At 45.5% G+C, this 12,307-nt stretch overlaps 2 protein-coding genes across 8 annotated transcripts in view; both read left to right on the top strand.

Annotated features, from left to right (window-relative positions):
• The window catches only part of LOC134285314 (glutathione hydrolase 1 proenzyme-like), a 768,131-nt gene that overhangs the window by 723,288 nt on the left and 32,536 nt on the right, over positions 1–12,307 (top strand). The window lies entirely within an intron of this gene.
• On the top strand, positions 3,559–4,038 carry LOC134289962 (uncharacterized). The gene has a single exon (XM_062856817.1). It carries the CDS (start codon positions 3,559–3,561, stop codon positions 4,036–4,038), a length of 480 nt encoding a protein of 159 aa, XP_062712801.1.

The raw sequence follows: 12,307 nt of genomic DNA on the forward strand, positions 1-12,307 counted from the left end.
AGAGCTTCTAGATGAGGCGGCTGGGGGAAATCCACCACGGATTAGTGGTTCGAGACCCACTGGGGCGATCCCGAAGCAACCCGATGTGTCGAATTTTGTGACCAAAGATGACTTCAGAGCGGTGATGACCGATATTGGAAGCCTTATTCATCCGCTTTCAAATCAGTTGACAGGGCTAAGGGAGGAGGTACGAAAAACGCCAAGGGTAATGGTACAAACCAGGAGATGACCAGAATACTCAACCTTCCCAAGTACCGGCCCCGTATATACCGCTTGCCACTAGCACAGCCAGTAAGACATCCCGTGGCACAACCAACGAGACCACAAGTACCTCCACCGGTGAATTCGTCGGTCCTAGCACCGGCTGTACCACCGCGCAAAATGATGCCAGTGTCACAGTGGAAAATGAAGAAATATGTTGGCACCGACCATGGATTGGAGCTGAATGAGTTCCTTTCCCATGTCAGACGGCTGGCCATTTCTGAGCGCGCCAGTGACGCCGATTCGTTTGACTCCGTCATTCATCTCCTTGAGGGACCCGCCTTGGGCTGGTACTTTACAAGAAGGAACCAGGGTTCGCTCCGAGATTCATTACATTTTACGGAGGAACTGAGAAAAGAGTTTCGGCATCCGGATCTAGACTCCGTTCTTCGAACAAAAATTTACCAGACTCGCCAGCAGAAAGGGGAGTCTTTTCAACAATACTATCTCCAAATGAGTAAGCTTTTCCAAGCGATGAGCACTCCCATGTCGGCCCTTGAAAAAGTGGAGGTCCTGAAACCAATCTACGCTACGATGGTCGGAAGGCGTTGGTAGGTAGGCGGGTTTCAACGCTCCAAGATTTAATAGGTATTGGGGAGGACCTTAATGCCACAGATTTCTCGGCCTTTTTGGTATTTGGTACGGCTAAACGAGAAAACTGTGCCATAAATGCCAGTAATGGAAACGTCACAGTCACTCGGACCTTCACTAACCGAAGTCGGCAAAACGACGTTGCTGGCAATCAAACCCCGAATAAGTCCAGCAAACCGAGTTTCAACAACCCCAAAGGGGACAGCAAGCATCCACCGAACAAAAATTTCTCGGGAAAAGGAACAACTAACGAAGTTCGCCCGACCGAACAAAAACCAGCAGTTGGCAAACCGAGCTTCCTGGCGAAACTGATATCAGAGTATGGGCCGCCAAGTGAGTTCGAATGTTTCAACTGTGGAGATGATCACGAATTATCGTAATTCCCGGTCCCTCGCAGGGTATTTTGTAGAAGGTGTGCCCTCAAGGGGTTTACATCAGACAATTGCCCATACTGCATAAAAAACTTCAAGGGGAAGCCCTAAAGCCGCAGGGACTTCCAGTTGCGCCTGTGGAGCTCTCACCAGAACCATGGTTGCCTGATTTGTATCGTTTCTTCGAATGCAGATCAGATAGCATGGAAGAAGATGAGAAACCTCCCCAAATTCACAAAATCACCCTGAACCTTGGCACCGATAATCGTCCCCATGCAAAAATAAAAATTTACGATTTGCCAGTACATGCTCTGCTTGATTGTGGTAGCAATTTAACGTTTATAAACTCCACAATCTTCGAAAAACTTCGAAATGTTCGCCTCAAACAGCCGGCTTATTCTGTAGACTTACAGACAGCGGACGGCTCGCCTTTAGAAGTGTTAGGAGAGGTTCTTATCCCGTTCACTTTTAACGAAAAAACACGGGTATTGCTCACTCTAGTGGCCCCCCGAATAAAAAATACAGTAGAAAAACCGAACGTTGTATTGTAACAGTACTATTTAGAACCATATTTTTACAATAGACATCACTGTAAAAATAAAAATACAAAAACAATAAAATATAATATAGACACCATACAGTAAATTGTAAATAAGATTTTTACAATATACTATACGGGTGGTTAAGTATCGTAACAATATAAAAAAATATTTTTCTCCATATATATTTTTTTGCAAAACCATACATTATATTGTAAATGAATTGTTATAAATACTGATACGTGGATTTTAATAAACCGTACATTGTATGATACACATATGGTTTTAAACAATAAAATGTACCGTAAATATATTGTTTTTAATTGTAGTTTCACTACTGGTTATACATTTAAATAAATGGTTTTGGAATGGATCTCTTTTGTAATGTTGTATTGGTTTACATTACATAAACCATATAATGTTATATTATCTTGTCATTTTCCTACTGTTTATGGCATCTTCGGCTTACTAGCATTATGAGAATGCGCTTTGGGAATTCTCCAGAGCGTTTTAGATAACTCTTTATATATTGGATCGCCCACGGCTAAGTCTGAGTTGAGGTTTGAGTAGTCTCTGATTGCATTAACGTTGAAGCTTAGGCTCCCATGCCCCATCAGCCAGATAACCGGGTTTCGCAAACTAAGCATTATTTGTGGCAACACTTTGAGCGGCATGATGGAACTATGCCGAGCGCTTTAAGTATTATTAGACCACTAATGTAGTTGCATGAAGTGGGTGACGAGGTACATAAGTATCATTACAGCGTGCTTAACCGTTATTGCAATATTGAGGCTCCAGTTTGACTAAAGTTTGAAATACATGGGGAAATACATAACAACTCATGAGAAAACTGTCAAGTTCGAATCAAGTATAAGTTAGATTAAAAAGCGAACCCACAGACGAACCTATATTAGAATTTCTTTCAGTATTCAGTCCAGTCCATATGTTAAAGATGGCTCTACGTCAAAGATAAAGTTCGTCAATCGTATTCCTCTCATCGCACTCTACATACCTAGCCCGCCATATCTCTTGGATCTGCAGTTCTTAAGACATCAGGTTTACTACTTATTTAAACATTTTATTGACTTTTAGTTGATGTTTCAACTTATTCACTTTTTTTCTTTCCTTTCCTTTGCATCAAAAAAATCACAAACATCAACAAAACAAAGCACGGAAAAAATCTAAAATTGAATAAATAATTAAAAATGCACGAAAAAATAATGTTTCGGAAAAGTGAATGGTTCAAACGTAAGAAAAACAGTATAATATATTGTTACATAAAAATCGAATGTAAATGTATAGTAGCTACAATGTGCGAAGCTTTTAGTGAACCATTTCATTACAATATACATTATTGTAGCTGGTACACTGTATGGTGCAGGAATGGTTTTCACCAAACACCCTATGGTTAATTTTTATCCGGGCCCCAGGCTCACAAAAGATTGTATTTGTGGGATGGAGTTTTGGGGACTCTTCAAAATTTACCCAACAGTTGCTACTATCTCAGCAGTGAATGGAGAAACGGAAGCGGATCAGAACACTCCACAGCCCGCTATAACAGCAGCCCAGCGTGATAGACTAGAACACGTCAAAAGGTTTGTTCAAAATTGCAAAGGCTGACACTCTCGAAACTACTCATCTTTGTGAGCACAAGATAGTGCTCAAAGAAGAGTGTCAAATGAGCAAACCCATAAGACTTTATCCTAACCCGATCGCCCAAAAAATCCAACAAGGTTTATTTGCCGAAATCGATAGATTGCTCGAACGTGGACTATGTCTTGCCGCTCGCAAGTTAAATGAGAGGATTGTACGTGATGCCTATCCCCTTCCACACCCTGGACGAATACTTGGCCGCCTGCCGCGGGCCAACTATCTATCTACCATTCTGTTCGTTCAGTGTGCAAGGGAAGGGGATGTTCCAGTTCACCCGCCTTCCATTCGGTTTGATCAACAGTCCAGCTACGCTGGCTCGTTTGATGAACCGAGTGTTGGGTCATGGTGCACTGGATCCGAACGTCTTTGTATACTTGGACGACATCGTCATATTATCCGAGACGTTCGAGGAGCACGTACAGCTTCTCATGGAAGTTGCGAAACGCGGTTTGATCAACAGTCCAGCTACGCTGACTCGTTTGATGAACCGAGTGTTTGGCCATGGTGCACTGGAACCGATCGTCTTTGTATACTTGGACGACATCGTCATAGTATCAGAGACGTTCGAGAAGCACGTACAGCTTCTCATGGAAGTTGCGAGACGCTTGCGAGAAGCCAATTAAATTGATAAAATCGCATTTCTGTTTAGCAGAAATTCCATTCCTGGGGTACATACTTTCTTCTCGAGGTCTGCGAGTTGACCATGAGAAGATAAGGCCCGTTGTGGAATACGCTCGCCCAACGACCATCACACAATTGCGCTGCTTCATTGGAATGACCAATTACTACCGGCAATTCATTCCCGAGTTCAGCTGAAGAACTGCGCCTCTCACGGAGCTTCTGAAATCGCAGACGAAGACTGTGAGATGGACACCGGAAGCAGAAGAAGCATTCTAGGCGATCAAAGAAAAATTGATCACGGCTCCAATACTGACCAGGAGTTCCTTATCCACACCGACGCTAGCAATCATGCTATCGCCGGTGTGCTCACCCAAAAGCTGAATGGTCAAGAGAGGGTGATTGAATATTTCTCTAAGAAACTGACCACCCAAGAACGGACCTATCACGCGACAGAGAAGGAGGGACTCGCGGCGTTACTGTTCATTGAACACTTCCGCGGTTACGCAGAAGGGAGCCATTTTGTGCTAGTCACGGATTCGTCAGCCTTAACGTAAATTATGCGCACCAAGTGGAAAACCTCCTCGCGGCTTAGCCGCTGGAGCTTGTCCCTCCAAATGTACGATATGACGGTGGTGCATCGGCATGGGAAGGACAATATGTTCCCAGATGCACTCTCGCGTAGCGTTATGGCCGTGTCAGCTAAAACCCCATCCTCATGGTACGACGAGCTGATGGTCTCCTACTGAATACCTAGCTGAATACCCGTGCGTTTACCGCTTCGGCTATATGGGCCTCCGGCACCTTACTGGTCGGGATGAAAACATCGGTGTCGAAAGAACATCCAAAGATTCCGGTTGGAGACTGGCTTCCGGTTCACAGGCGCCCTGACGACCAAGCACCGGTGCTTTTTCGCGGTCTACTCGGTCTAGTCCCAGGCGGTGGACGGACCTAGCCTACTCCGACAGAGAAAGACCCCGACGGTGGAAGTTCTCTCGACACCGATGTTTTTCATCCCGACCAGTAAGGTGCCGAAGTCGGCCCGGCGATTCCGGTTGGTGGTAGACTTCCGGTTCACCGGCGCCCCGACGACCTATAACCGGTACTACGCAACGGACGACTCGGTCAAGTCCCCTGCGGTGGATAAAGCCTACTCCGATCGCGGCCCAATACTCTTTGGTCTTCTCGCCACTTCCTCTGCAGCGCGGACAGCATCCCCGTTACTGCTCTGTCGACAGCGTTCCACGTGTCTTCGTGGCGACACATCTCCTCGACAATGTTGTCGACCGTCAGGCCGCGCATAACCCTGCGCATCTCCGAGAACCTAGGGCATTCGAAGACGACGTGCGCCGGGATTGTACGACATTTCCCCGAAAACCAGTTCCCCGAATGAAGTTTCCCCGAAAGTTATTTCCCCGAAAAACGATTACCCGAACGAACCGTTTCCCCGAATGTACCGTTTCCCCGAATGTACCGTTTCCCCGAATGTACCGTTTTCCCGAAATATTTATAATACTATCTTTAGCACTGGTTTATAATCATTTTCTTTATTAATTCCATTGTCTGAAGTAGTCATTGAAACGTAGTAGCGGAAAGTTAGCTTGAGTACAAAGTGTGCCAATATGTACTTTTTAGAAAGATTTCAAGATCATGGAAATTTTCACATCTCATTGATATTGTGCATTCCCTCTTACCATGAATTCTTCGAGATATAATGTTCTTCATGATGCTTCAATGAGGTTTGCTTTTTTTTAAATATGGGTCGTTCGTTTCTGTTGTACTGATTGAAAATGATATGGCACTCAATTAAGAACACGCTCATCATAATTTTCCCTTCTTTCATTCATAGGCTGTTCTTTCTATTTATTTTTTGAATTTTCAATCGATGAAAACGCCTTTTAAACGCAAAATACCTTTAAAACGAGTCATCGTGATTATGGTAGTAATCTGCTCAAGTTCATTGTCATTGTAAAACACATGATCCAGTCTTAAAGTATTCTTGCTAGCGAAGGAAGTCTATGAGCACAATTTTAATGTGTATTACCAGGCTTTAAAACAAAAGTCAATGTAATTCAATTTGTTTGTTTGAACAGATTTGAAGCCAAGCACTCTTCAGTTTTATTTTTGTATGGATCAATCATGACCGAAGTAGCATTTGGAATTGACATTTCTACAGAACATACTAGTAGTTAGACCGCCGGCAATATTTTGAAAGAACAGTATGTGATGAAAGAAGGGAGAATCTTTGATGAAGATTTCTACTAGACCGCCTATAGATGCCTACTAGAACAGTCGGTCACAAAAAAAAATAAATATAAATATAACAGCAGTCAAATTACTGATGATTGATGGAGCAGTTTTTCTTGAATGAACAGCCTATGTTTGAAAGAAGGAAAATTTTATTAAATGAAAGGTTATCAATCTAGCCAAAAAGACGCTGCTGGATCTTTAGGCAGAAGAATGTCAGGCCGCAGTACGTTAGGCTGCAACCATTAGGCCGGAAGTATCATTACGCCGGACGAGCATCATTACGATTGAGTTGAAAGCCAAGAAAAAACCTATAGTTTGATCAAATATGTATAACCCAATACTCAAAAGAATAGCCGATTTCTCAAAGAAGGGTAATCTGTCATGGGACAGTCAGTGGTTTGATAAATTACTACCGTCAATAAGCTATGCAATATTACAACTAAAAACAACTACGTGTTATAAAAAGAGGCGAAATTTTCAGATGGAATGTTGGCAGGGTTCACTTCCCAAGTAACATTGTTTAGTCAAATACACTAGAAGAAGTTCTTAGAACCATAATAAAACCAAAATAATAGATAGAAAGATTTATTGTGGTTTTCAAAACCTCTACAAGACTAATTGCCTATCAACATGTTACTTGGGTTGATCATCAGTTCTTCAGTAACAGTATATCATCAACATCAAGAAATCATCTATGTGAGAAAAGGGAAAAGGATAAAAGAATATTGTTAAATCATGGAAGTATATCCCAGTATCCATAGAATTAACTAGATTCGAAGAATGTAAAGCACTCAAGGGACTCATACATCTTCTAGACCTTCGAAAACAAATATTAACATCGTTTATGAAGAAAATTAAGAAGACGGCCTACTGACCCATTCTACCCTATGAACTTCAGCTTCGCAAACCATTAGGCTTAACGTACTTCGGTCTGACGTACTTTGGCTATTAAGCGTAGTTCGTCCTAAAGACCCGATGCCCCTAGTTGTGCATTGGGTCAATGTTAAATAGCATATGCAATAATCTTTTCGGGGAAACGGTACATTCGGGGAAACAGTACATTCGGGTAAACATTTTTCGGAGAAATGGTACATTCGGGGGAAAAACTTTCGGGGAAACTTCATTCGGGGAACTGGTTTTCGGGAAATGTCGTACAATCCGCACGTTCCTTGCATTCCTTCGCTGATAGCATTCCACGTCCACGGCCAGGGTAATGCAAATGGGCATCACCCCAGCGATAACACATACTGCCTCCGATGAAATCGTACGATAGGCGCTTGCGACCCGCATGGCCATTAGTCGGAACACTCTGTTCAGCTTGCCTCGGTTACACTGTGTTTTCAGCGCTGCGGCCCAGGCCGGAACTGCATATCTCAGGGTTGAGGTTGCAACGCTAGCCAGAAGGCGTCTCTTGCTGCTTCTCAGTCCGCCGACGTTTGGCATAATCGTAGCAATCGCGTTGACAGCCTTCGACGCCCTTTCGCAGGCGTAATCGACGTGTGCGTTCAAATTTAAACGGTCGTCGACCATCACCCCCAGGTGCTTCAGCGCACGCTTCGACGCAATTTCGTATTCTCCGACGTTGATGTTTACTGATTGAACGGCTTTCCGGTTGCTCACTAGCACTACTTCCGTTTTATGATGAGCCAACTGTAGTTTAGCTCCCGTCATCCACGCTTCAACGGTGTCCAACGCCTCCGCCGTCAACATCTCGACCTCTTCTAGCGTCTCGCCGGTTACCGTAAGAACGATATTGTCCACGAATCCAACGATTTCAACTCCACTGGGCAGCTGCAATGTTAGTACTCCATCGTACATCGCGTTCCAGAGCGTAGGACCTAGAATGGAACCTTGTGGCACCCCTGCCGTAATCGTGGTTGATTTTTGGCCCAACTCCGTTTCGTACACCAGCACTCTGTTCTGGAAGTAACTTTTCAGTATTCTGCACAAGTAACAAGGAACACGCATCCTGTGTAGTGCTACGGCGATAGCCTCCCAGCTAGCACTATTGAAAGCGTTTTTCACGTCGATTGTTACTACCGCGCAAAACCGTTTTCCTCTCCTCTTTTGCGTGGCTGCCTTCTCTGCACTATGCACGACTGTCCGGATTGCATCCACCGTTGAGATACCCTTTCGGAACCCGAATTACTTCCTCGATAGATTCTCGCTTTCCGTGCAATGTGTGAGCCTGTTAAGGATTATCCTTTCCAATAGCTTCCCGAGGGTATCCAACAAACATATGGGTCTGTACGATGCTGGGTCCCCTGGCTGTTTCCCCGGTTTCGGCAGTAAGACCAACTTCTGGATCTTCCATCTATCTGGAAAATAGCCTTCATCAAAGCATTTTTGCAATACTATCCTGAACATGTCAGGGAACGCCTGTATCGCCGTTTTCAGCACAACATTGGGTATTCCATCCGGGCCAGGAGCTTTCTTCACCTTCAGACCCTTCGCAACTATTATTAGCTCTTCGTTGGAGATCCGTGAACCTCTGGATTCATCTTCTTCGTCCTCATATGGCGTAGGCGGCCACAGCGTTGGATCATGGTGCGGAAAAAGGCCTTCCACGATCGTCTTCAACTTTTCCGGGCACATTTCAGCGGGGGTCGCCGGGCCCTTCAACTTTGCCACCACGATTCGATAGGCGTTACTAGTAATCCTACATTATAGAGATCTGCGGAGGCGGCCATTGTGAGCCAATCGTGCGGAGAGAACTGTCAAACTGTAAGCCAAATGAACATGCTTATCGTTCGTAGAAAGGCGTCATTTGAACGGTATTGCAATCGGAACTAAATAAATTAAAATTATTTATTTTTAATATCGAGAAATTGGCGGCATGTGTAAGTTTAGTAAAAAGATAAAAATTTATTAATTCTGCTCATGCTTATGACGACACTTTTGTTGCTGCACTTTTCGAAAAAACTTCCATTGCTACTTCTTGTTTCACTTCTGCCGGTATGGTTAGCGTAACACTTTGTCTGTGGTAACACTTTTGCAATAAATTTCAGATTTCTTCGATTTCTCTGCTATTTCAACAAAATTTTGAAAAAAAATTCTACCATAATTAGAAAAGTTAAACAAAACAACTTGAACCACAACGAAGTCACGCACAAAGTTTGAACATCTAGCTTTGTAGCAAGTGTTGGCAGCTGTTGTAAACAAAATAAACAGCGTTGCCGAATCGACATATGTAACTTCCGCTCATCTCTATGTAGAGAATTTCTAGGCGTTACCCCATGGGTTGGCATCAGCTTCTTGGCACAGTTCTTTGAAGCAGTTCAACTTGCTCAGCCTAATCTCCCGTTTAAAAGCCGCGCGAGCTTCGCGAAACACGAGTCTCCGTTCTTCTCTCTCGACATCAGTTCTTGCCCTCTGAACACTTCTTCTGGCTCTGAGACATGTAGCACGTAGGATACTGAGTGATCCATTCCACCAGTAAGCTGGGCGCCGTCGGAATCTGGGCTCCAACTTCCTTGGCATTGATGCGTCACAGGCTGTTGCTACTGCTTCTGTCAGCTCCTCTGCGTCGAGATTTGCACCGCTGTGTGTCCGAAGTGCCTCGATGAAGAGACCCTTGTCGAAGTCCTGTATCTTCCACTTCCGCTCTCGGGTCCTCGTTCGTCTCGTTGCCGAATAGGCTCGCCAGCCGACGGTGTAAGTTATCGCTTGGTGATCGCTGTGGGAGTACTTCTCGCTGACTCTCCAGTTCATGTCCCCCTAAACGAAGGACTGCAGAACGTGACATCGATGATTGATTCACGTCCGTCTCTGCGGAATGTGCTGACCGTACCGTCATTACAAAGCTTTACGTCCAGCTTCGCCAGGGCTTCCAGTAAGCTGTATCCTCTTGAATTGGTAAGTCTGCTACCCCACTCCACGGCCCAGGCGTTGAAGTCACCTCCGATGATAACTGGCTTTCGTCCAACCAGCGCGTCGGTGAGTGCATCCAACATCCTGTTGTACTCTTCGTCCGTCCACCTTGGAGGTGTTTAACAACTGCACACGAAGATTCCGTTGATTTTAGCAATTACGAATTATGTGTGTGTGTGCGTGAGTGTGTGTGTGTGTGTGTGTGTGTGTGTGTGTGTGTGTGTGTGTGTGTGTGTGTGTGTGTGTGTGTGTGTGTGTGTGTGTGTGTTGTGTGTGTGTTTTTTTTTTTTTTTTTCTAGGAGTCCAAAAATCTTCTAAAGACGCTGTGTGGGATTCGAATGTGCGCCTACCCACTAAAAACACTCTCCTAGTTCACCTCCACCTTAAATTCCCCTCCGGTACCACCATGCAGTATTTCTTCGGAGGGGAGGCGTTATGCCTTGTGCACCATCACCAATTTGTTATTCTAGTTTTCTTCATGCTATGCGCACCGCTTCGTTAGTATGCTGTTAATATTCCAGTGTGTGTGTATGTTTGTGTGTGTGTGTGTGTGTGTGTGTGTGTGTGTGTGTGTGTGTGTGTGTGTGTGTGTGTGTGTGTGTGTGTGTGTTTGTGTGTGTGTGTGTGTGTGTTTGTGTGTGTGTGTGTGCGTGTGTGTGTGTGTGTGTGTGTGTTTGTGTGTGTGTGTGTGCGTGTGTGTGTGTGTGTGTGTGTGTGTGTGTGTGTGTGTGTGTGTGTGTGTGTGTGTGTGTGTGTGTGTGTGTGTGTGTGTGTGAGTGTGTGTGTGTGTGTGTGTCTGTGTGTGTGTGTGTGTGTGTTTTTTCTTCCCTACCTCCCTCAGCAGAGAAAACCGAATGGAAAAACTCTGCTACTTGCCTCGATCCCCCTGGTACCACTGATGCGACGGCTTCAGGGTAGCAATGCGCTCATGCGCTCTTCTTTTTCTGTGCTCATGCACATTTTGTCGCTTCTAAATTGGTTATTCTAATCGTTCAAGTGTTCGTATCTAACCCATCGCCATTCAGCGACACAGTTAGTACAAACATACACCAAATTTGTTATTCTAATGCCGGTGGAAGTTCTCTCGACACCGATGTTTTCATCCCGACCAGTAAGGTGCCGGAGGCCCATATAGCCGAGGCGGTAAACGCACGGGTATTCAGCATGACCATGCTGAGGGTGACGGGTTCGATTCCCGGTCGGTCCAGGATCTTTTCGTGAAGGAAATTTCCTTGACTTCCTTGGGCATAGAGTATCTTCGTGCCTGCCACACGATATACACATGCAAAATGGTCATTGGCAGAGGAAGCTCTCAGTTAAAAACTGTGGAAGTGCTCATCGAACACTAAGCTGAGAAGCAGGCTTTGTTCCAGTGAGGACGTTACGCCAAGAAGAGGAGAGGAGTAAGGTGCCGAAGTCGGCCCGGCGATTCCGGTTGGTGGTAGACTTCCGGTTCACCGGCGCCCCGACGACCTGTAACCGGTACTACGCAACGGACGACTCGGTCAAGTCCCCGGCGGTGGATCAAGCCTACTCCGATCGCGACCCAATACTCTTTGGTCCTCGCGCCACTTCCTCTGCAGCGCGCACAGCATCCCCGTTACTGCTCTGTCGACAGCGTTCCAAGTGTCTTCGTGGTGACACATCTCCTCGACAATGTTGTCGACCGTCAGGCCGCGCATATCCCTGCGCATCTCCGAGAACCTAGGGCATTCGAAGACGACGTGCGCCGGTGTTTCCTCCACGTTCACACACTCCGGACACAGAAGGGAAGACGCGTGACCGAATCGAAACAGATACTTCCGGAAACAGCCATGCCCGGACAGAAACTGCGTCAGATGGAAGTTCACCTCCCCATGCTTCCTATTCACCCACGCCGACACATTTGAGATCAGTCGGTGGGTCCACCTTCCGTTCGCCGCATTGTCCCACACTTGTTGCCACTTCACTAGCGAGTCCATTCTAGCAGCTGCTCTCGCATTCCTTGCGTTACTCCGATAGCACTCGACGTCTTCCTCTAGGGTGATGCAGATGGGCATCATCCCAGCGATAACGCATACAGCCTCCGAAGAGATTGTTCTGTACGCACTCGCGACTCTCATAGCCATGAGCCGGAACACACTGTCCAGCTTTCTACGGTTTCTCTTCGTTTTT

This window comes from Aedes albopictus, chromosome 1 (assembly GCF_035046485.1).
Source record: "Aedes albopictus strain Foshan chromosome 1, AalbF5, whole genome shotgun sequence".
Lineage (NCBI taxonomy): Eukaryota > Metazoa > Arthropoda > Insecta > Diptera > Culicidae > Aedes > Aedes albopictus.

Coding starts and splice junctions, on each gene's coding strand:
- LOC134289962 (XM_062856817.1), top strand. CDS start 3,559: ATGAGAGGATTGTACGTGATGCCTATCCCCTTCCACACCCTGGACGAA.